Genomic DNA, 25,485 nt, shown 5'->3' on the forward strand with positions numbered 1-25,485 from the left:
TGCTTTAGTTTCTAATAGAAAGCTGAGGGTGGTAATAAACCTCAGAGAGCAACACATCTCATACTCATTTCTAACTAACTTTGAGCTGTTCAGCTATTCAGCTTAAAGTTCAACGTAGGTGTGTTTTCTGGTTGTGTGTTTTTGCTGAACTGTAGGTGGGTCTTGGCCAAAGTTCAAGTGGCCACGTTAGGACTCATCAGCACTGTGATATTTGTCAGTAACAACAAGTTATACATCAAACCGATCTTTGTGTACTTGAATGATCATTTATGTTGCGCTGCGACTGCTAAACAGGAAGGAATTGCTTATGAGGAATTTTCTACTTCAGTGACAAAGCATAGCAACGGCAGTGAAAGAAGAAAAGGCAGTGTCAAGGAAGCAGGACTTCAAAAAGAAAGGAGGAGTCAGTGAAAGTATGACAGCAGAGCATTAAGAGGTTTAAGAGAGCAAGGTGAGAGAGGATGTCCTGGTACAGAGACGGGGCTCAGGGAAGGGCAGCCATCTGCCGTGAAACATTTAAGGTTCAGGAAAGAGAAGCAAACAGCTTCATATACACACACAGCGAGTGGAAGCGTTTAGTCAGAAATCAGGGGAAGCCCCGCAGCAACTTAAGTCTATAGCAGCGTAACTAAGGGATGGCAGAAGTCACCCAATGCAGCTCTAACTGTAAGCTTGAACAAAAATGAAAGTTTCAAGCCTAATCTTAAAAGTAGAGAGGCCTCCTGAACCCAAATCTGGAGCCAGTTCCACAGGAGACAACCCTCGTAGAGCAGAGTATTTATTAAAGCCTAATATGAAGTATATCAACAGTTTATTTCTAATTAGCTCTTAGTTTTGTACTACCTGCTTTTGTTTCTTATAGTCAAGGAAAATCATTGCTGCCATCTCCACCCTCACTCCTTCTTTTACACTCTGGGATAACATAATGTCTCCCACAAGAGAGACAACCAATAAACAATATTGCAGCCATCTAGTCACAAACAAGAAGGCATCCCTTAGACCAGAGGTTCCCAAAGTGTGGGGCCCGCCCCTAGGGGGCGCAGAGCCATTGGGGGGGGGGCGGTATGAAAAGAAAAAAAAATAAGAAGAAGGCCTGGACACTGCTAGCACGGGGCTTCCACACAAACGCAAAGCAGGAGATGAAGCATCGCCAAATGTGTTTCCAAACCAACTTCCTTCCAAGTCAAAGACTAGAAAATATGGTGAAGCATATCTTCCCTTTGGCTTCACCTGCATTAGTTTTCCCTGCGTCGGGAGCACGCGCTGAGCTCTCCAAATCACGGACAAACAGTATCCCACATTTTTGATTTTTAGTTCACAAACACTTGTTGTAATGACTAACTACTCCTGACATTTTGGACATGTTAGCTCTTTATACAGTAAAGTTACAGCGGGATACAAATAATATCAGGCTCATCCTGCCACGATTTGTTCCCCCGGTCCAAATCACGGACAAACAGGATCCCACAGCTGTTTATGTTTTTGAACCCAATTTGCACAGAGAGACATTTTTTGAAAAATGTATTGATAGCAATGTTGAATATTATTACACAGGAAAAACAAACAACTACACGTAAAATAATTACACTGTGACGCCTCTGCCTTTCTGAATGGAGGGACAGTAACTGTGTGTGTATATGTAAGCGTGTAAAAATTGAAGATAGAGACAAAATACTGTTAATCTGACTATCTGCCATTCTGCAATTCATCTCATGTAAACAACGTGGCGCACAGCGTGACGTGAAAAGAGGCACATACCTTTGTCGTTGCGTGATGAACTCTGTATTCCTCGTCCACACATAAACGCAAAAAAGGAGTTTTAAATAATCTCCGTTTTCGGTGATTCGCAACACCGTTTACGTGTTGACGAAAGACCCAAACGCATAGAAACAGCTGCGTTTTCAAAAATACCCGTGTAGGTGTGGACGTAGCGTAAAAGAGTTAGTAGTATATTTTATTACTACCTGTATTTATTGCCGTTTACTTGCATTTGCTTAATTGTTTGAGGTGTGATTAAACCGCAATGGAGCAAAATATGGGTGTGTGTGTTTGGAGGATGTGTTTGTGCGGGGTGGGGGGGGGGGGGGGGGGGTTGGAAACCACTGCCTTAGAGGAGGGGTGGAATTGTGTGTTGCAGTCATAAAGAAAGGTAAATGTCATTCTGTGTGACTATTACAACTCTGGAAAATAGATTCATAGGCAGAATGAGGCGATAAGGACCCAGACTGTCTGAGGATCCTTCCTGCTGTGTAGGTTGCATTTGTGTTTGTGTGAAGCTCAGTAGAGCCCCTGCAGAGGTCTGAGGATTCACTGTCACAGGTTTGTTAATAACTTATAACAAAGCCTGCAGGGGCTCTGCCTCAAGACACACACACCACCTGACACTGATTGTGTGTGTGTGTGTGTGTGTGTGTGTGTGTGTGTGCGTGCGTGCGTGCGTGCGTGCGTGCGTGCGTGTGCGTGCGTGTGTGTGTGTGCGCGTGCGTGTGTAAGAGGGAGACTGTGGTTGTGAGCTTTCACGTGCGAGGCCTAGTGTGTCCTGCCAGCCTCTTGTGTTTAGTGGTTTGTGAGCATGTGTTTGTCATAAAATGAACTGCTGATGTCAAACTGAACAGTTTCCTCCAACAGTTTGTGCAAACTGATTGACTCACTTACACTATGGCACAAAGACACACACAAACATTTCCTCAGTGGGATTTAACAGTGTGAGTCAGTGTCAACTAATAACAAGCTCAACCCCAGCCTAATGTGTCGATGGTGTAGGCTCCATCTCTCTCACACATGCACTCACACACAAAGATTGCCTCCTTTTAAGTGCAGGAATATTTCTTATTCTCACAGGACTCCATTTTTCCATCTCTTGTTCACAACAGGAAGGAGCTTCTCTCTAATAATGATGTGATGTAATTACCCTGGAATGTACTGCGTGTACAGCAACTGTGCTTATATGACTTACCAATGTCTAGTCTACATTTCATAATGTCAAAAACACTGATTTTATCTTTTGTTTTAATCTCATTTTGTCTTTGTTCTGTCCACTTTAGAAACTAGTTGACCCCAGTCTGTGAAACAAATGCATAACAGAGATTTCTCAAAAATAAGAATGATCAAACCTCTTGTACAACATCAAAACATAACCGGAAAATTTATACTTGAAATTAAATACCATCTAAAAATGTTCAGATGATGCCTGCACATCTCCTAAAGCTGAGTGAACCCTGTGAACACAACAGACATCGGACTCAGGCTGCGATACTGACCGTTTTGTGAGAATCACTAAGCATCTTTATAGACGCATAAATCACTCGGGTCATAAACAAATAGGCTGCCTGGTGACAGCAAGGATCACCAACAGGAAAACACACACATATGCAAAGTAATCATGTGGACCCTATAAAGGAGTGGAACAAGTGCAGCGAATTATAATATCTGAGGTTTTTTGTTCTCGTGAGTCAACCGCACACTGGATGTTGATGTAAACGTAAGAGTAAAAAAAATAAAAATAAAAATCTAACGTCTGCAGATAAACAGAGGTCAAAGTATGTGCAGTGAGTCAATCTATGAAAACAAGCAGCTCCCCTTATCTAAAGACGTCACAAACTGTCATTGGACTCTGCATTTTGAAGTCAGAAGTGACCATATTTGGATAAGAAGATGGTTATCAGCTAAGGCGAGCGAGCTTGGTCAATAAGTCTTTTCAACTGCTGAAGAACAATAATAAAATACTAGAATTTTACACACAAAAGCAAACTTCATGGATGATCTCAATGGTTCAAATGATTAAAATGATACATCAACCAACCCCCCACTTTAAATCAGGCTATTAATATGGCAGTCTATGGGGATTCGCATTTAGGGCCTGCTTCAAGTGGCCATTAAGGGAACTGCGGTTTCTGGCACTTTACAGTCTCATAAGTTTCCGTTTGGTTCAGCTTGTGACTGCACCAAGCTAAAAGGCACACATTATTTAAGGGGGTTTAAAAAAAAAAAAGCAAATGCAGAATCGTATTAACCTCCTTCTCAGGTTGCAAAGACATGTCAGATTGTAAAAGGGAAAATGACTGTCTCTGTCTTGCTTTATAATCTCAGTAAAACATTTTCATGAGTTTAAAGTCTCAAATGTTAGTTGCAAGTCTTATTTAGTATAGCACAATGTTCATTTTCTAAACTTTGGTCCCATTTAGAGCAAAGTAGACAATAAAGCACAGCATGCTTTAGGCCAGACCTACGCTGAGACTGGCAAGTCACAACCACATGAGCACGTAATATCCTTGGTTTCTCAATCAGACCAACTCCTCGCTTGCCGCATCTGGTTTCAGAAAACCATTATGGCAACTCAAGACTTCAAAATGGGACTTCACAGACCAGTGGGTGATCTCCTATGTCCCGCTTTTTATATTTTATATAGTGTGTGTGGGATCAACTATAGAATTTGGTGTTATGTACTCTGTATTGCTTAATGAAGGCTTGAGCCAGGAAAGCCCGATGTGTCACAATGTGTTGCATTTTTATTTGGGCAATAAAGAAATTAAAGCGGAACCCCAACGAGTGCAAGCCATTTTTTTCTCTTTATGCTTGCACCTGCCCATGTTTTAGTGTGGATGTTGCTGGTCAAGTAATCTCAGCTCTTTCCAAATCCATATCCCTGCATTTTTTTTGGTAACTTGAGGCAACCCATCAAACTTCACAAATCTCTGTTTTGTGTTTGCACACATCAGAAAAGTACTGTACTGTGTACTGTGGGTTCAGCATTACTGCTTGTTCCCTAGTTAGAGGCTTCTGTGGTATCTTCCTATGCAGAAACCAGAGGTGGAAAATTGCAAGCCCTGCATGCTTACCGTAAATGCCACCGACTTATTCCACATGTGGGGTCCACAAAAGCTACAGTATCCGGCCTCCCACCGGGAAAATCTCACAGAGGAGAGTGGAGGGGAGAAAGCTGAAATAGATCTCCAGATTAGCAAACCCTGCTAATGACTGTTTGGGAACAATGACATAAACAATCTCTGGGAAATATGTGTGTGTGAAAGAGTGACATTAAGACAATGAAGCGTAGTTTTCCCACCCTTTGGGATTTGAGTGCACGTCTATATGTACACAGAGTGAGTGCAGCAGATGTGCAAAATCAGGGCAAGTTACTTCTTTGTGCGCTACAGCATGAACGTGTAGAGGGAGGCGGTTTTCAAGTTGAAATGGGTGTGTCTATGTTAGCTTTGGGATTGGTGTATTGAAGCAATCTGACAGCAGCGAGTTTGTGATGTAATTAGTTCCTTCAGGCATATAATGCATGTCGTCTAGGACCTCAATGCAGCCCTACTACAGGCACCGCTTGTCTGTCCGAGGTCACTGCACTGTGAAATCTTCTTTTCACCCTTTTAATCAATCAAACCTGATTATTAGGTCACCATTTATAATTACTACTGAATTACAGACAGTAATATGGCAATACATTCCCACTGTGGATAAAAGTACAGAGTCATCTAAACATTACACCTACAGAAAATCCAGAAATGAAGCATGTGGGCTAATGTTAACGCCAGAGGAGGTTTGAGACTCTGCAGTGTAAATGATGAATCTTCAGCATTTGGCAACCCTGCTCTGTCACTGGCCCCTAAATGCTTCCACTTTGGAACCACACCAGTTGTAGTCAACAATAAATTATTTAGGAGAGTAGGAATCTCACAAGCTCCCTTGTTGCCACAGTGCCGTCTTATTACAGTACCAAGCTTGAATTGAAACAAATGTTAATAAAAGCAGACTGAATGGAAAGGTGCTTGATTTTACAGATCTATGGCAATGAGACTGGAAACACAAATTGCTATTGCTAAGAGGCGTGCAGCGCAGTACTTTTGGGTGCAAATTTCTTTTTATTCCCTATACTACTATACCTTGTGCCACAAGAGTAACAAGTCTTTTGTTTATAAATAGAAACATGAAACACGAGCTGAAATATTTCATGAAAAATCTGGACGAAATGTGAAGTTTTCAACTGTGCGGTTCATGTTTCATCTCCTGTTACTGCAGGTGTGCCATGAACGTAGCAGCTTATGCCTAGGTAAGGGAATCGTATGTCTCTGCTGCGTTTTTCCCGCCATTGATGTGAAAATGTTGTTTAAATGTTAAAAAGTAAAGCAGGAAAAGAAAAAAAAAAAAAGCATATTTACAGCTTTGGGCGAATTAATTTTTTCAAAGCTTAACTACAGAGAGCTAGCTCAATTAATCATCATCAATAATTCATTTAATTGTTAATTAAGAAAACATATACAATATTTTAATTTGACAAATGCTATCTGCTGATAAAACTCTTGTGGTATAGAACACACCACTGTTTCCTTCAGCAACAGGTACTTCTAAGGTCTTTCTGACACAACAGCTAAACAAACTAAAATGCAAAACAATCCTAGTGCTGTGCTGTGAATGAAGAGTTCTAAGCAAATATCTGACAGCAGAGTGAGCAACTACAGATTTTTGGATTCGGACCAACCATTTTTCCAAATCTAGCCTGAAGCAACAAAGGAGTCAAACACCCATGTAGCTCCCTGAATCACTGAGTACCTGCAGGATGAGAATGAAGTAGTCGGCCGGCTTGCCCCTTTGGTAGATGTAGTGATGGGTTGACCGTTTATCGTTCTCATTGAACTTGATCTCCTGGATCACATCGGGGTGACGCAGGATTCGCAGCAGCACCTTGTCTGAAATCTGAGACGGGCTGAACAAGCTCACCTCTGCCAAAAGAGAAAAAGCAGAACAACAGATATTTTACACCATTTATTAGTGAAGACTAAAAGCCATGTTTTTTTTATTTTAATGCAAGTACTCTTAAGTATATAGGATGACCAAAACTGACCAAGGCATTTCTTAAAATAGTAAACATGAAATTAAACAGTGCTGGTTAATTTCATCCACACGTTAGGCCAACCTATAATTTACAGTCCAGTAAGGACATAACGAAAACACAGGTTACTTAAGCTGAGTTTAAGTTGTATCATATGTTATATGTTGTCAGTAGGTAGGCCACAAACTACTCAATTAAAGGATCCAGATGTACTTAAATGAAAATCAACAATTCTGAAACTGCAGACAAACAAACACAATATAACACTGACATTCTGTCTTCCTCTACTGTGTTACCCATGTGTGGCTCTTAATGCCTGGTGACAGCTGTAAGGTTTAAAGATTATTCAGGTAAGGACGAATTGATAATTACATTTTTGTCATGATCCAACAATCTAATAAGATTTGCTTTCGCGACACATTTTTGTTACCGGATTATTTTTAAAATAATGTTAGCTTTTGAATAGTTGAATTAACTACAATTGAAACACTTTTTCAATTAAAAATAAATTAAATTTTATAAAACACTACATTTTTTTGATAACTAAACACTTGGTTTAGGTGTTTATTGAGCAAAAACGCTGCAGAGATGTTTAATGCATGGTGTCCTTGTTTGTTTGGTTTTTTTTTTTTTTTAAGTAAATGAGAAAGAAGAGGAACTGTTGAAATATATTTGGTTTACATGGATTTCTCAACCGTCAGGCTGTTGCAATCAGAGCTCAGCTGTAAGTGCTTTGGTCCCCACCCAAACTGGAAACAAAGAAATGGTGCACCCTGCAAACAAAGCCATGGTCACTGCACACTGAGAGATGAGGCATATATTGCCAATGTTGGAATTCATCATCGGAAAGGCAAACAACCCCCTTTCACTATGGTTTACATAGTAAGTCAGAGTGTTCCCCTGTATTGTTGCTGTTGCTGGGATTCAGTGTTTTCAATGATTTCGTAAATCAAAGGTGTAGCTCTTACATTTTATGTCTACTTATTAATGGCTTTTAATATCCTTAAAAAAACAAAACAAACAAACAATGTCACACTGAAGCATTTATTTGATAATGCACGTTCTACTGTCTGAAATATGTCTGTCGACCATCAGTCATACTGCAGGAATGCACCAGTGCACAGAGTCATTAGAGACATGTTCTCAAATCTGCTGGGAAAGAATCATTAATGTGAACAGAACAAAAAAAGACCAAATAAACATGGAAACTTTAACACATTACTGATATAAACGGAACAACAACAAAAAAAACAACTCCTGTTTGATAAATCAAAAAAAGCAACATTAGACCAAGATCCTCAGAAAGAAAACAGAAACTAAGTCAGCAGACACTGACGTTATGCCTCCAGACACAGCAGACGTGAATACCACAGTGTGTGCCAGGGAAGGAAGTGCTACGTCATGCTAGGAGTGGCTAACTGCCAGATGCAGTTAGCCACTGCTTCATATCAGCTAACGCACACTTAGCAGATAGATTCCTATGACTTCTCAAGAGATGTGTGTCATTGGTAGCATTACATGCAGCTGGCTAGTCTGTCCAGAGTCGATGGCAGGCACAGGTAGACATGTTGATGGGTCTTAAATAGATCCTAAAAGTAAATAAATAGTGCAAATCTCCTCACTGCATGCATAGACCTGTCTTTCCTGTCAGATGGTCACATGACAGAATCCTTCACTTACTGACATCCCAAAGGTGTTTTTTGTGCATTGCATATGATAAAATAAAATAAAGTTACAATATGATGGATTTTTTTTTAAACATCCATCAAAATGAAGGAAGCCTACCATAAATCTACCGGGTACACGTAACGCTGCGCTTACTGACAGTGAATGTGTGTCATTTCATGTTTCCACACTTCCTTTCTCACCTGTAGCCAGGAAACGATGGGCAGCCAGCAGCAGCTGAGGAGAGATCTTCACCTTAGATTCACTCTCATGTTTAAAGGCAGAGAAGTCTCTCTTGTTTTTGTTGGGTGCCACCTTTTTCCTCGTGCGATTATCAGCTAAGAAGAGCAAAAAAAAACAAAAAAAAAACAGAAGAAGCAGCATTTATTAATGATCAAATTTACACTTCATTCAGTTAACAGAAACCTGACATTTGTCAGGTATTCATCCCAAAGGTTGAACAGTAATACTTCACAGATTTAATAGTGTTACTTAAACTGAAAGTTAAGACAAGCTTAGTATAAAGCGATAAAGCAAGACAAACAAAAGCAAAATCAAACTCACTGTAAAGGTCGGATTCATCCAGAATTTCTGATTTGATAATCTCCTCTATGACGTCCTCCAGGGTGACCAACCCCAACACTTCGTAGAAAGGATCTCCTTCCCCCTCGTTGTTCACCTTCTGGACAATGGCCAGGTGGGATTTTCCTAAATCAGAGAATGAGCCTCATTAGTTGGATTATCAGAGGATTACTTTAACCATTCTGTAAGGCATTATAATTAAATCCACAAGAAGAAGGGTTGTAAGAATAGGGATAAAACATCTTCCCTCATTAATTTTCTAGATGTCCTATTGTAACTGATTAAAAACTTAATTATAGAGTAGCAGGAAAGTTGCAACAAAGAGGTGCATAGAGCTCTTTTACCTATGATGGGATGATTTAAAATATTACAGACAGTATTAGTACCACAAATGTTTTACTCTAAATCCCTTTCTCACTGTTTATGATCCCATGATGTTTGGTTTCTTCTGTAAACAGATTAAAAAAAGGTGAGGCAGGATAGTTTGATTTGGCACTCGATAAACTGCACATTAAATGATGTCAGCACCGCACTGCTACACAAACAGCAGCAGGGAACAATATCAAATCAGAGATAGGTAATAAAGTGAAAATCTAGTTATGATGTCAACAATGTAGTTATGCCTTAGTAATGCTGACATAATAAATTCAGGTTAACAGCCAAATATAGTTTCAGCTCTATTTAACCTCTAAAAAAATGTGCATGCTTCATTCATGCTCTTTTAAACGATCATGCAATATAAAATATCAATATTTTATTTTATTATTGTATTAATAGGTTTTTTTTCAGTCATAGTTATAGAGGGTGAAAAAAAAAACAAACATATTTGCTACACAACGTCTAGTTTTATCTTGCAACATGAAAGCCCATCAGAGTCTCTCTATCAAGACAATCATATCAGGGAGTATTCCTATCTGATAACGACTTTCTAAAATGAACTCCTCGACCCACACCTTTTGCTTGCACCACAAATAGCCTGTTAATGTGTACAGGTCATTGCAGTTAAAGTTAGGTCCGGACTTTAGTCATGAATGTTACTGTACAACATAAGAACACACGTACACAATGAGACATGTGTCCCCTGCTCAACTCTTAAAATAAAGAACCCGTCACAGTGCAGATGGTCACTGGTTGGCAGCAGTGCCAAAGAAGCCTTGGGAATGCTCTGAATTATTCACCACCCTGACAGAGAAGCATCAGAGAATAGTAGCAATGGTCCCCAAGTGGGTAAATTCCTTGACTCTACCCAGAAGAACCAAAATTGGCAGGAAAAGTCTCAATGACTGACAAAACTCGAGCCTTTATTCAAATAAAGGCATACAAGCTCTGATCGCTGACAAAGTTTACTCTTCCCATTGATTGGTCAGTTGGGGGAGAAGCTAATGCTACAAGACAAAAAGCACATAAACAAACCTAAAACAGGGGTGGGCCGGTGTCCTGCAGGTTTTAGATGTGTCCTTGATACAACACAGCTGATTTAAATGGCTAAATTACCTCCTCAACATGTCTTGAAGTTCTCCAGAGGCCTGGTAATGAACTAATCATTTGATTCAGGTGTGTTGACCCAAGGTGAGATCTAAAACCTGCAGGACACCGGCCCTCGAGGCCTGGAGTTCCCAACCCCTGCAATAAATGAATGGATACAATAAATGTTTTCGAACAGCTAGAACCCTGACTTTACCAAGCTGTGATGAGTGCCCCCTTCAGGTCGTTGCACTAAGACATCCCATAAATACTGATGAAACAATTTTGTTGGAGTGAATTGTCTTACATTTCTCCTTGCTGTTATGCTAAGTTACTAAATTAAAGACTTAACTTAGTTTTCCAACCCACACTACAACTTCAAATCCAATGTGTTCAATAACAACTGGATAGAGATGTGTTATGTCCAAGTTGGACTCAAATCCTTATTTTTCTTGCAATTATAACATAGAGCTTTACATCCAAATTGCTAGTTTGCAGTACTCCATCTCTCACACAGTCATACACACACAAGCCATTAAGAGATTAGATCTGAGCTGCAGGCCAACAACTCTGACAATTTGATTCCTAACTAAAAGGCGAGCTATCTTCACGGTCAATTAAATAACGTTTTAATAACCATCTGTTTCACTATAAATACAACGTTTATTCACATTTTTCACATAACTCCAAGTTTTTAAGCTGTGATAAAGGATGAAACACTAGAAGAGGCTCTGAACGCGAGAAACCACACAGGTCCATCAGTGGTCTTTGTCGGGAAGCGTGTGATGAATGGAATTTACAAATGACCAGCGATTAAATGTAGACCAAAGGCACTGGGATTTTCCTCTCCGGGAGCATGTCCTTGCTGTTTGTCCTGCAAAATGGATGCTGCTGGCACACTGACACACACTTCACAGTCTCAGCTTCGACCTTGCCTGGTTTTACCTCACAATTAAAAATAAAGGAGCTTTGAAGAATTTGTCCCACTAGGCCGGCTTTACAGTAAAACTCATTGATATGAAGACATGGCAAGTAGGGGTGGGTGGATGATGTCTGTCTACTTAGTTTGGATGCTCACGAGGAAGCTCAACATTCAATTCAATTCAGTTTTATTTATATAGCGCTAAATCACAACAACAGTTGCCTCAAGGCGCTTTATATTGTACAGTAGATTCTACGATAATAGATACAGAGAAAAACCCAACAATCATATGACCCCCTATGAGCAAGCACTTTGGCGACAGTGGGAAGGAAAAACTCCCTTTTAACAGGAAGAAACCTCCGGCAGAACCAGGCTCAGGGAGGGGCGGTGCCATCTGCTGCGACCGGTTGGGGTGAAAGAAGGAAGACATTGTTCAATATCAGCTCACAGAAATTGCAAGCAGTTCTCATCTTGGCATGATCTCATCTTGAGTCATCATTTAGCTAGCAATATTTTATATGTTCCCTTTCACGGGTTTCCCACGCAAATTCTTCCTGATTAGCTTTTCTCAACTGTATGGGAAAATGAAAGAAACCAAAAGAGGTGTTAGGACTGACAGAAAAAGAAGCCGTAAAACTTTGAGGTTGAGGTAATATGAGAGCAGCTTAACTAACTTCAAAAGTAGCTATGCTACCTACTTCAGCACTTCAGTTATATCTTTTCTTTAGTAACTAACATTTTAGCCACCCTGTAATTACAATAACAAACTCAGTAGTGTTTTATAGTTTTAAGAAACCTCAATAGAAAAGATAAGCTAATCGCTTTATTTTTAGCCCTGTATCCATTACTGGACTCTGCTTGAGTAGATCTGCATGATTCACAGTTCAGTATAATCCTTATCCATCTTACAGTAGACCTTGGTACTCCACACCTCCCCCTCCCTTTTACATCAACTCTCTTCTGACTGGATGCCCCTTGAAAACAGAAGATTTGCAGAGGTGATGGGCGGGGCTTCTGTGCTCACTCAGAGCTGCAGAGATCACCACATTATCTATAACTGTTCTCTGTGAAACTATCCAGAAATATGAGTGGAAAAAATGTTGGTAACAGAGTGGTTTGGGTATTTGAGAAGTATACATTCTTTAGCTGATTATTGCTCTTTCCACAGAAGATCACTGCAGCAATGAAAACAGAAGCACTGTGTAATGGAAAAAGACACTCCGTGTGTGTGTGTGTGTGTGTGTGTGTGTGTGTGTGTGTGTGTGTGTGTGTGTGTGTGTGTGTGTGTGTGTGTGTGTGTGTGTGTGTGTGTGTGACCTCACTCTGTATTGGCAAGTCAATATTTCAGAGGAAGTAGGACCCCAGGAGATACACTTAGCCCCAGTTACTGGAGAGTCACTGGAGAGTCTACTGACTCCTCAGAGTACAGATATTAACAGACACAAAAAACTTTGCACACAAGGAGGTTCATCCAAATACTGGCTGCTTAATGCATTCATTGTCTGAGCTGTGTGAGCTGAGGCTACAGTTAAAAAAATAAACACACATAGCTACTATCCGTACCATCTGTCTGCCCAGCTGATCTTCTTTTGAGATCTGTCACAAAAAAACAAAACAAAAAAAAAACAAAAGGGGAGGATAACAGAGCAGCATCCTCACCTCAGGCTCCCACAAAAACACTCAGATCTCACTTATCAAATGGTGAATCAGACATGGCAGCAGAGTGTTTTTAATAAAAATCCATCCCTCTGTCATTGTTTTACACAGAGACACTGTTAAGCTGAAGTGATAGTTGACGCCTTAGGAACTCCTTGACTTTGACAACTTAAAAATTTTAGACTTTGACCCCCCCCCCAAAAAAATATGACTTAAATTATTTTATTTAGTAAAAGTGAAAATACAGCCAGAAGTTTCTTCCTGTTAAAAGGGAGTTTTTCCTTCCAACTGTTGCCAAGCGACGCTCTTAATCTGATTCATAGTCTTCCCTGTATTATTTTAGGGTTATTTTGGACCTTACAATATGAACTGCCTTGAAGCAATTGTTGTTGTGATTTGGCACTATACAAATTAAATTAAAATTGAATTGAATAAATAATACAACGACCATGGGAACAACTGAGGTTAACTGAGTTTCTCATAGTCTTGGACATGTGAAAATGGGGTGGCAAAGAACAAACTCTGAATTCAGTGATTAACAAGTGACGCTAAACCGATTTAGCACGATTTAGCTATTACAGGTAACAAGGTAATTTCTTATACAATATGGATAAAAAGTGTCAGTACCGTTCAAATCTATGCAATATTTATTGGACAACTGTACAAATATATCAGCTACCAGTCCAGGTTGGTTATTCTGGACGTTTTGTCTTTAACTTTGCTAATTTAGTGATCTACCCTACCCTGAGAAATCACAATGGTTAGCTTATAAAATGCAGTTAAGTAAATGTCTAGCCAGTGCTGTGTTGTGGAGACCTGGTTTGTGTGGTTAAAGTTAAGTGCTGGTGAGTAAATGTCACCCCCCAACTAGCCTATTACTGGACTTCATGTAGGTTTCTTGGCTTGCCATTTTTATCTGTTCAAAGAAAATAATCCAACATACAAGACAGTGAATTCTTTCTCACAAAGAACAAGTGTGTCTGCAGCTTTTATTTTCAGCTTGTCCAGTGACTTTGAAAATGCAATTTACTTGCAGCACTAAACCGATGAACCTCATGATTAAGAAAAGAGAAACAACAATAAAAACATAATATGTACTCAGTCATTTGAATAGGATGATTGCAGGCTACAAAGCAGGAGACTGTTTTGATAAATCTGTACCCTCCAAAAAACCCACCACAGCCAGATGGTGTAAATTCTTTTTGAGCCTGGGAAAAAAACATTAATCACAGACATTCTCTAGAACTGCAGATAAAGTAAGCAAAGCATGCGAAAGCACAGGAGGAGAGTTTGCTAAAACAGGAACTGAGAAACAATCTGACCTTTATCATAAGAACTGAGCTCTGCTCAACTATTAACTGCAGCTTCTCCCATTTATGTGGAGCACTTCCACAGCATTTAGTACCAAAGGAATAATAAAACCTTTCATGCACAAACATTGTGTTTAATGTAGCTCCTTTATTTTCATACGACATCTGAAAATTAGTTTGCTCTTATCAGTTTGATAGATCACTAATTAAACTGAATGTATCAATGGCGTTCACACACACAAACAGTCTCAGCAGGTCAGATGACCATGCAGTTCGTTTTTCTGCCCTCAGGCTTCTATGTCACCAGCCTGTGAACCGGGCCTGCTTGTTGACATGAAATATTGGTGACAAAAAGATGAGGGAGAGAGCAATGAGAAAGGAATGCCACACTTTTTCTACCCACATACAAAACACACCCCACCACATATCAGCAGGACCACAGCCAACAACTTCAAAACATATCCACTGTGAGAGGCTGAAACAAAACCGGACGGCAGCATGTACGCACATTCACACATGCACACACTTGCATGAGAATGGCGCACACTCACTTGTTGTGTGGGACAGGTCAAGCTCTTCAAACTCGTTTTTCCAGTTAAAACTGGAACCCCATGCAGATAGAGCTACTGTGATCTTAGGGAACAGCAGGGCTATAAAGTAATGGCTGAAACGGCTGCTGAGCATAGCGGATTCTTTTATAAACAAAACCCTCGACAGAGAGACAGAATCTACTTTATTCAGCCTCCTGAGCATTTCTACTTTAAGCAGCAAAATTACAATGAAATGCAGCAAATATTAAGAGTGTTTCGCACAGTAAAACAATTTAATCTCATAATAAACACAAATAGCTTTTAAGTACTGTAGTGTAGAAGATTATTTAAAAATATGACCAAGTGTTGAGACAAATTATTTATGGGTCATCCAATGCCAAAAAAATAGAATGACATGTTAACTGCTTTCAGACACAATACAGCATGTACTGCCTCTCATTACTGGGCTCACCGCACCATAATTCTCCTGCTCATTATCTTAATCTTATCTTAAGTTTTAATAGCTTTATAGAGCTGGTCCACTTACTCCATGTCTTTCCCCACCTCTCTTTCCCAGTTTCCCTGTCCACTCTCCACCATCCTGCCTTGAACGAAATCTATTAAGCTCACTTCAAGCTTTTATTCATAGACTCTAGTTGAGTAGCTTTTGCATGGCTCACAGTTCAAAATATATCTCAAACATGAACTTGATGCTACCCCTCACTTCATTCATTGTCTGAATGAAATCATTCTCCCTCCTCCCACCCTCCCTTTCAGCCAACTTTGTTCCGATTGGCAGAGCTGAAGGTGTGTTATGCATTGACCCCTTTTTCCAACATCATACATCTGTCAACATCTGTCTGAAACCAAAAATTAGAGCAGAATAGGGATTATATGAACATATGTTGACCTCATCAATTGAATATTTGGCTGTGCTTAATATGAGAATCCACCTCGCACATGTATGTATATATTTTGTCCACCCTGCCTGCTGTCAGCTGGATGCCCTGGATGTTCCTGTTGACTACGGAGGATTCATTCATAAGTTGTCTAAGCTCAACTTATGCGAATTCTGATCCATATGAGCTCCCGAACCTCATGAAACAACATGTTTACACCTTGCTTGGCACAAGCCTTTGAAAATAATAATTTTCAGAGTGCAAAGGTGACATTTTAGCATCCAGTCTGAAAGCCCCTTCGGGGATGTGATATGTGGGCGTAATGACAGCGGACACAAAGTAGGTGTCTGTGACTGAAACAGCTTCTTTTGGTGTTCACAGAGTGATGTAATGGGTGAGAATGTTTGTCCAAAAATGATTAGAGATTTGGACAGCATCTTCTCAGCAACCAGCTTGAGTCGGATTAGACCAGGGGTTGGCAAATCCAGGCCTCAAGGGTCGGTGTCCTGCAGGTTTTAGATCTCACCCTGGGTCAACACACCTGAATCAAACGATTAGTTCATTACCAGGCCTCTGTAGAACTTCAAGACATGTTGAGGAGCTAATTTAGCCATTTAAGTAAGCTGTGTTGGATCAAGGACACATCTAAAACCTGCAGGACACCGGTCCTCGAGGCCTGGAGTTGCCCACTCCTGGACTAGACTGTGCACATGAATCCAGTCAAGCACATCTAAAGCCCCTTTGTGGCAAACTGTACATAAACTTATAACATGCCAAAAAACTTCCAAATGCAAACAAGCCGGTGTGATCCAAAACTAAAACCTTCACTCTTCTCATCCAAAACATGTCAGGAATGACAATGTTGTGTTTATTTTACATGCTATATCACTTACGGGTAATTCGAACTGACAGACAAAGCAACTATGTGTGGCTATGTTTGAGACATAATACAATTCTGCTGAGTTGCTCTTTCTTCGTGCTGACTGATATCATTTTGGCACTAAGCCAGGAAGTGTTGATGTGACACACTTACACGCGCACGTGCACAAAACATATACACCAACTTGGAGTTGCACTGTCAGCACCTCAAGCCACAGCCACAGGGACAAGACAGGAAGAGAGAATGAAGGGGACGGCTGATAAGAACAGAGAAACTCTGTTGATTGCATAAGTGCTGATTAGACAAAACAAAAGTTTCTACAGTTCAAGTCCGCCCTGAATTGCCTCCCACTTCTGTCTCCCGCCGCAAATAGTGACAATTTTAATGCGATACATTGATAACGCTTATCGTGTTGTAGTAAGTTTGTTATGACTGCTGCTACCAAGTACAAGAATGAACTCTCCATGTCAATTTTAAGCTAGCACAGACAAGAATTTGTTCAAAAGTGCTCAGAAACATGACATTTTGACCTTATAGATGTGTAAGAACTTGGTCTCGTTCATAATGGGAACACTGCTCTATGAGAGAAATATGTTAGCATCATAGCCTAAAAATAGAAAAGGTAATGTAAGGACAGGTTTTGAATTCATCTGCCACTGAACCCATTTAAGAGATAAAATATTTTCATGTCTGGATGGCTGACTGTCTTTTAGATAGGGCTGCCACAAACGATTATTTTGATAGTCGACTAGTCACCGATTATTTTTGCGATTGGTCGACTAATCAGATCATGCATCCATTGGACGTAAAATGTACAGCTTATTGCACCAGCATGCGTCTGCTCTTATATAACTATCATTCCATCATCAAGTGTTTAAGGTATGTGCTAACTAAAAATAAAGACAAGATGATAGTTTATTACACTTTTAATGAAATTTGCAGATTGTTTCAGTGAAGTTTAATAAACTCAGCCGTCTGCTCCTTGCTATCTAAAATATAACAGGACACCGGAGTATATTCTGGAGCATCTCACACTTCTGATAATCAGTTGTCTGCTTGACATTTATTCAGCTGTGCAAAAACTATAACTTTATTTCTCAGCCAAACCAATTTACCCAGGAACAAATAAAATACTAAAAAAAAGCCAAACAATAACATATTTAAGTTATCTAAGTGACTTATATTACATGTTTAACCTGAGTAGCGAAAGACGGCGGTGAGTTTGAAAACAATTTGCCGGGAGTCCGGTGTTCCCACCGGCTCTAATGAGCCTTGAACCCCGGCTCGCTATCGAGCTGGTGGGTAACAGACGTCTCCGAAAACGTCGGAGCGCTTTTGAAAATATGTGGTGTCTTGATAGACTGAGCAGATATTTGAGGTTTACACAGCTACATTCTCACCTGAAAATATGTTAAACGTTTATTTTGTGACCCAGAAAGAATAATAAGAGTAATATTAAAACTAACTAGCTGCCGCTAAACTGCGCTGGGCCGCGCTACGAATTCTGGGACAAAGTTTCTTCTTCCTCGGGGTTTAACGGCAGCTGGCATCCTTGTACATGCAGTGCTGCCATCTTCTGTTTCAGTCCGTCATTACACTCTTAAATCCTACTACTTATTCCTGCGTCTTTTGGGATCTTACAAAGCTTCAAACGACGCGTCGACTATTAAATTAGTCGTCGACGTAATCGTGACTAGTCGACTAATCGTGGCAGCCCTACTTTTAGATTAAGCAACCTTTTATGCAGAGAGCCATAAAAATGGCTGTAGACCCATCATTCATGTGGGTTTAATCCCCCATAAATGATATTCAGTCACTGTAGACTGTAAAGTCAGCTAACAAGCGTGTGAGCGAGTCACATTCAGTGCGTCGCTGTGTGTGCCTGTGTGCATGTGCATTTACGCTCTGTGACTCAGCAGAACACCTGAGGGTCTGTCTCTTAAAAATAGAAAGCCAAATATTTGTTGACAGATGAATACAGGCACAACTACCAGTTAAAAAAAAATGACAGGAGTGGAGACTGCAGTTGAGCGGCAGCTGGGTGGTTAGTTGGTAGGTAAATATTTTGTCCAAAAACTCTAACATGGCCAAATATACAGACTTCAGAAGCTAAAGACGGTTTTGTAAACCTCAGCATTACAGTGTGAACTTGTTTGGCCTCGACACCAGTAATCCTCCATTACTGCCATGTTAAAAAGACACAAAATCCTGGATAAATAACCATATTTATCTTACCAAAGGAACCCATTTAGAGGGCAACCGCGAGAAACCACCACCTTGCACATACCCATTTGCAAACTGCAATCAGGTCTGTGTGTGTGTACATGGACAAGCGCCAAGCATGCACACTTACACAAAAAAAAAAAAAAAGAAAAAAAAAAAATACTATGGCAAGCTTTGGCTAGCAGAAGAAGAAAAGGTGCTCTTTTTCTTACAAAAGACAGAATAGTGTATGCAGCCACTGAATAATACCAGGACCCTTACAGATTTATAGGGGAAATAATAACTATTTCAGCTGCTTTGCATAGTTTTGCAGTTCAAAATAATTCTTTATTTAAGGGGACTTTATTTTTTATAATTTTCAACGGATTTGGGGCAACTGGTCTGTTTGCTCACTACCTAAAACGAGCCCTGTCAGAGAACCATTAAAAAGGCCTAGAGACCAGTAAATGAAACGCTGGTTTCTAGGGAAAAACATGTATTCCCTTAGAGGTTTGCGAGTTGTTACTGGAGGTTGCAGCCCGTTGCTAGGGGAAATCAGGTGCAAAGAGGCAAACAGTGCTGCAACTCATCTCTGCTTAAGGCCACCCCTTCCTTTAGGCTGGCTTTTTTCTGATCACTTGCATGATTCAAAGAGACGATTTGAACAGGAAGATTGTGGTTTTGTCTGAGATGACAGTTCTGGCATATCCTCTTCTCTGTGACATCATACAGAGACAGGAGTATGGGAAAAAACTAGCTTGAAATCTAAAACAGTGATTAGAGTAGTCTGAAGCCTGAGCTTTTGGCTCATTAGGATTGCTGACACAAACGCTGACCTGATCATTTGAAACCTTGACCATGTTTAATGTGAGCATCCACCGCTGTGGAAACGTACAACAGGTCCATCTACAGAGCGTACAGTCATGGCCAAAAGTTTTGAGAATGACACAAATACTGTTTTTCACAAAGTTTGCTGCTTCAGTTTTTATGATGTCAATTTGCATTTACTCCAGAATGTTATGAAGAGCGATCAGATGAATTGCAAAGTCCCTCTGTGCCATGGAAATTGTCTTCCCATTTCCACTGCATTTCACCGCTACCATAAAAGGACCTGCTGGGATCATTTCAATAATCTTCTTGTTAACTCAGGTGAGAATGTTGACGTGCAGAAGGCTGGAGATCATTATCTCATGCTGACGGCGTTAGAATAGGAGATTGGATGCATTAAAAGGAAGGTGATGCTTGAAATCATTGTTCTTCCTTTTAACCATGGTTACCTGGAAGGAAACACGTGCAGCCCTCATTGTGTTGCATAACAAGGGCTTCACGGGCAAGGATGTTGTTCCTACAAAGATTGCAATTAAATCAACCATTTATCGGATCATCAAGAACTTCAAGGAAAGAGGTTCAATTGTTGTGAAGAAGGCTTCAGGACGCTCAAGAAAGTCCAGCAAGTAACAGGACCGTCTCTTAGCGATAATTCAGCTGCAGGATTGGAGTGCAACCAGTTCAGAGCTTGCTCAGAAATGGCAGGAGGCATGTGGGAGTGCATCTGCGCGCACAGTGAGGCGAAGACTTTTGGAAGATGGCCTCGTGTCAAGAAGGGCAGCAAAGAAGCCACTTCTATAAAAAACAAAACAAAAAAACAACAACAACAACACATCAGGGAAAGACTAATACTCTGCAAAAAGTACAGCGAGTGGACTGCTGAGGAATGGGGTAAAGTCATTTTCTCTGATGAAGCCCCTTTCCAATTGTTTGGGGCATCTGCAAAAAGGACTGTCCGGAGAAGAAAAGGTGAGTGCTACCATCAGTCCTGTCTCATGCAAATACTAAAGCATCCCATTTGTAGGGCTGCTTCTCATCAAATGGAGTGGGCTCACTCACAATTTTACCAAAGAACACAGCCATGAATACAGAATGCTACCAAAACATCCTCCGACAGCAACTTCTTCAAACCATCCAAGAACAGTTTGGCGAAGAACAATGCCTTTTCCAGCATGATGGAGCACCGTGCCATAAGGCAAAGTGATAACCAAGTGGCTTGGGGAACAAAACATTGATATTTCAGATCCATGGCAAGGAAACTCCACAGACCTTAATCCAATTGAGAACTTGTGGTCAATCCTCAAGTGGCAGGTGGACAAACAAAAACCCACTAATTCTGGCAAACTCCAACCATTGATTATGAAAGAATGGGTTGCCATCAGTCAGGATTTGGTCCAGAAGTTGACTGACAGCATGCAGAGGTCTTGAAAAACGAAGGACCAACATTGCAAATATTGACTGGCATAAACGTGATGTAATTGTCAATAAAAGCCTTTAAAACTTATGAAGTGCTTGTAATTATACTTCGATACATCACAGAAACAACCGACACAAAGATCTAAAAACACTGAAGCAGCAAACTCGTTCTCAAAACTTTTGGCTGCGACTGTAAAATGTGTAGGTGTCTTAAAGTGAACCATTCACAAATTTATAGATCTGACATTTGGCAATAAAAGAAAAATATAATGTAAGATTAAAGTTTATGTTTTGTTATGTTATGAAAAGAGTGGGAGAAGACAATAACTTTTTTACAACACATAAAGCAAAATGAATGCAAAGGCAGTAAGTACGTCCAACTTCAAAGTGATTCATAAACAGCTTTTAATTAAAAACCTATTGGGAGGGGGGGGGGGGGGGGGTGTTGAATGTCTGTACAAGGTTCAGTTATCTGTACACTTCCAGCTTTTAGTTGTAACTAACAGTCATTGCACAACCTGGCAACCGCTTTCTACAAAACTGCACATTATTCTTGAACCATAACATTATTTGTATTCCAGTAAACCCAATCTCTACCAGGGGTTACAGAAAGTCTTCCTCTCTAGAAAGTCAAAACAAAAAAACAAGGACAGATGGGCAGAGGCAAAAACTGGGAAACTGAAAAGAACTGGAGGCAGTGATGGGGGGGGGGGGGGGGGCACAGAGCGAGAAAGCGGGAGACGAGAGACACACCCACCATAAAAACAGGAGTGGAGACATAGGGCTGTCAGAACAGCCCTATCATGTTGAGATTGGGTAATCTTTTACTCAACGTCATAAAACGCAGTGTTCCTTAGAGGCTCAAATAGGAGCTGTAAATATTGCAGGTTCCCGGGCTCACGTTCACAGCCATTTCTGATTTTCTCTAATCCACACAGCATCAAAAGCATACATACAGGCTCAATTACATACATGCACTCACTTAAATCCTTTTTAAATGGTGCTGAAGGTTCTACAAGGTCTTTTAACTTTACAAGGCCAAGACCTATTCCCTTTTCATTAGTGATCATGATTGATTACAACTAATAATTTCTCTTTGCCATCTTAAGAAGGATTTGTTGAACACCCCATGATGTGTGTTTGTAAACCTTTGATCATAACTGTATATCCATGTGTGCAAATGTGCAGGGAGTATCACAAGCACCAGCACTAGTGTATCTGTGCTTGCTTCACAAGCACAGAAGTTAAGAGGCGGATGTGTCAGGGCACGTCAAAGCCAACAGTTAAGTTTAGATTAAACAAAAAAGAAAACAAATATCCTCCTCACCCCTCTGTGAGGGACCACGAGGGTCAGCGTGGACTCAGCGTGCAGTTCTTAATTTGACGCTGAGCTGTCTGCAAAGCAAACAAACCGCCTGCTAGAAAAGTGAACCTGACATTCATGTTGTTTACTGTATGCATGTGAGAATGTAATGTAGTGTAATGCGAGTCCTTGGCCCTGTTCTTTTTATCGGCAGCACTTTTCTTTTTCATGGCTTTCACCCAAACACAGTGATCCCAGGAGGTGCTCGTGCGGTCAGGTGGTTGAAACTATGTGCACATGTGGGACATTATCAGTGCCTTTCATATTAAATCTAATGTTTTTATACAGTGGATGTTAGAAACTCACACAAACATCTGTGGCTTTTAACTACATCCTTATTTGCCAATAGTATTCATACTTAATTATTTCTTAATTTGCCAGTTATTTATTTTAGTTACCCGAGTAATTCACGAGTTTAAAAAAAAAAAAGTAAATAAACAGTGCAAACCCACCATCGCAAATTTCTGAAGTTTCGATTTTCTCGTTATGTCCAAATGAGGTGGAGAAAGCTGTCAGTTGTTCTAAAAGTACTCACTTCACAGGGTTTGAATTTCAAGCTAATCTTATGAATTCTTTTAGAAATCCTTCATTTACACCAAACTCTAACCACTACATGGCCCATAAAATCTCATTTTAATCTGTTTTGGAAATATACCCACAGCCTAACAGACAAACGGTCATTAAACCAGAGCACACAATAACAGGGTGGGTGGGAGGGGCAGATAAGTGCCCGAACACCGATAAACTGCAGACAATGTGGACGGCCTTGACAACCACCAACAAAAGCACCAGACTCAACTTCTCAGATCATACCCATTATTAAAAGTACTATAGGTTTATACACCAAACAACCTACATACATCAAAGAATTACAAATACAGTAAAGAGAACATAGGATGGGGACATACAAGTGCCCTTTACTCTGCATTCATGTGTCCAGCCACACCCATCTTCAAACTCAAACCTTTATCTGGATCTGAACTATTGTACACACCTGAGACCAGAGGCATTTTCACACAAGAACCCTGGACAACATCTGGAAAAACAGGTCTGTCCTTTTGTAGGAGGTTAACTTTTCTCGATTTATACTTCACTGTATGGTTATAAAGATCATTTTGCTTAGTTCAAGTATCAAAATATAATGATTTTACTAATAAACTCATTTTCATTCTTAAAATGACGACTTTCTGCATGCGGATATTGCTTGTGGTGATCCTTCATTGTGACAAGATTAGTATTACTAATAAAGATTTTCTAAAGTATTTGTCACTTAATCCTAATGGCATTTTCAAAAGAAAACTCCTCAGGGCAAAATGCAAGCTAATAAAATACACGACCAGTGCCATTACAACATGTGAGAGTGTGTTGACAGAGTGCACGTGGGCCTCCGGGAAATTCATGGTTCACTTGTGTTTGTGTGCTTTCTAAATTTTGCCTGATGTCCAGTGTGCATTAAGCTAATTACACAAGAGCCACAAGCAAGGCCATTTTTACCATCACCTTTTCATTAAATTATAGAAGAACGAGTAACAGAAGTATGGCCTTTAACCATATTGCATAAACTTATATGAGAGGTTTTAATTTACCAGTCAGGGTTCGGACTTTTGTCTGTAGTAGTTAATTCTGAATTATCACAGAAACAACTAGTTTCCTCTATAGGGTGGCTGGGCTATGCAAAATAAGTGAGTGCAATCCTTGTCTCCTGAGATCCCAGGATCTCCAGATATCCAGAAGGAGCTCAGAGGAGAGCCACCTTTCCGATGTGTCAAAGGCAGCCTGCTGAGGTGGCCGGAGCATCTAATCAGGTCTTATGGGCACCTTCCGCTGTGGAGGTTTACCAGGCACACTCAGCTGGCAGGAGACCTCGAGGTAGATCTAGAGCTCACTAGAGAGATTATTAATCTCATCCGACCAGCAAGTACCTCAGAAATCTCCCACGAGAAACTGGAAAATGCTGCTCGGGAAACAAATGTCTGCTTAGCCTGCTGCCATCGCAACGTGGATAAGCGGAAGAAAATGTATGGATGTGGATGAATATCATGGATGTATAAATAAAAGTTAATGTTTTCTTTTATGTCTGCTGTTGCCATTTCCAGCATGTCATTAAAATTTGATCTCATCTAATAAGGTCACTTCATAGTCCATCTGAAATGTCACGTCATGTTGACAGAAAAGGTTGGTGGGAATAACACACACACACACACACACACACACACTCATTTCCTGGGTTGTGTGAGTGTGTCACAGTCACTGGTATCTATTCAAAACAGTCTTTACTATGAATTAATAGTCAAACTCACAACTCTAAAATCAAAATGCAAATCCAGTGGTTTTGATTATGTGGAGCAAAACCCTGTGAAAAATCTGTGTGAGCACATCGAAGCTGCAGGATGCCATCGCTGTGGTAACTGATGCCGAGCTGCAGTGAGAGGAACTTGAGTTGCAGGCAGGGATCCGGGTCACAGGAGAAGCAGGGGGTGTACAGGAAATTAAGCCTGCACATACTATAACCACGTTAAAGCCATCCACCACAGCCTGAACATAGGCTCCTCATTCACAGCGTGAAGGCTGACACGGTAAAGGTAATACTCTGAGGTATGTTCAGACTGTGCAGTGTTTTTGCAGCACTTGCAAGAATGTCGACACAGCAAATATTAAATCATCTCTTAATGTTAAAAACATTTTTAAAGAACATTTTTGAGGTTTTCTATGTCTGTCCAGCTTTCATACCAATAGTCATATCAAAGCAAACAGAAATTCGCAATTCAATGTGTGTTAGCGGAAATAGATAACATCAACTCACATAACAGCAGCTATCAGACCACAGATTAGCATCATCTCCTGTAAATAACATTACTTGTGCTGCCTGTCTTGAATTAGCTGAAACCATAACAGAGCAGCTAGGTATGCATTTCAGCTGTTTCTGTGAATCC

The 25,485-nt window shown here is 40.3% G+C and overlaps 1 protein-coding gene across 3 annotated transcripts in view; it reads right to left on the bottom strand.

The window, feature by feature from the left end:
* LOC100707713 (metal transporter CNNM4) overlaps positions 1-25,485 on the bottom strand; it is a 54,734-nt gene that overhangs the window by 25,213 nt on the left and 4,036 nt on the right. For all 3 annotated transcript variants that reach the window (XM_003444496.5, XM_019365845.2, XM_025897023.1), the window contains exons 2-4: positions 9,065-9,208; positions 8,704-8,838; positions 6,556-6,725 (exon numbers count right to left, since the gene is read on the bottom strand). In XM_003444496.5, the coding sequence (XP_003444544.1) occupies positions 6,556-6,725; positions 8,704-8,838; positions 9,065-9,208 (449 nt within the window). The remainder of the gene's footprint in view (positions 1-6,555; positions 6,726-8,703; positions 8,839-9,064; positions 9,209-25,485) is intronic.

Source organism: Oreochromis niloticus, linkage group LG12 (assembly GCF_001858045.2).
Source record: "Oreochromis niloticus isolate F11D_XX linkage group LG12, O_niloticus_UMD_NMBU, whole genome shotgun sequence".
Lineage (NCBI taxonomy): Eukaryota > Metazoa > Chordata > Actinopteri > Cichliformes > Cichlidae > Oreochromis > Oreochromis niloticus.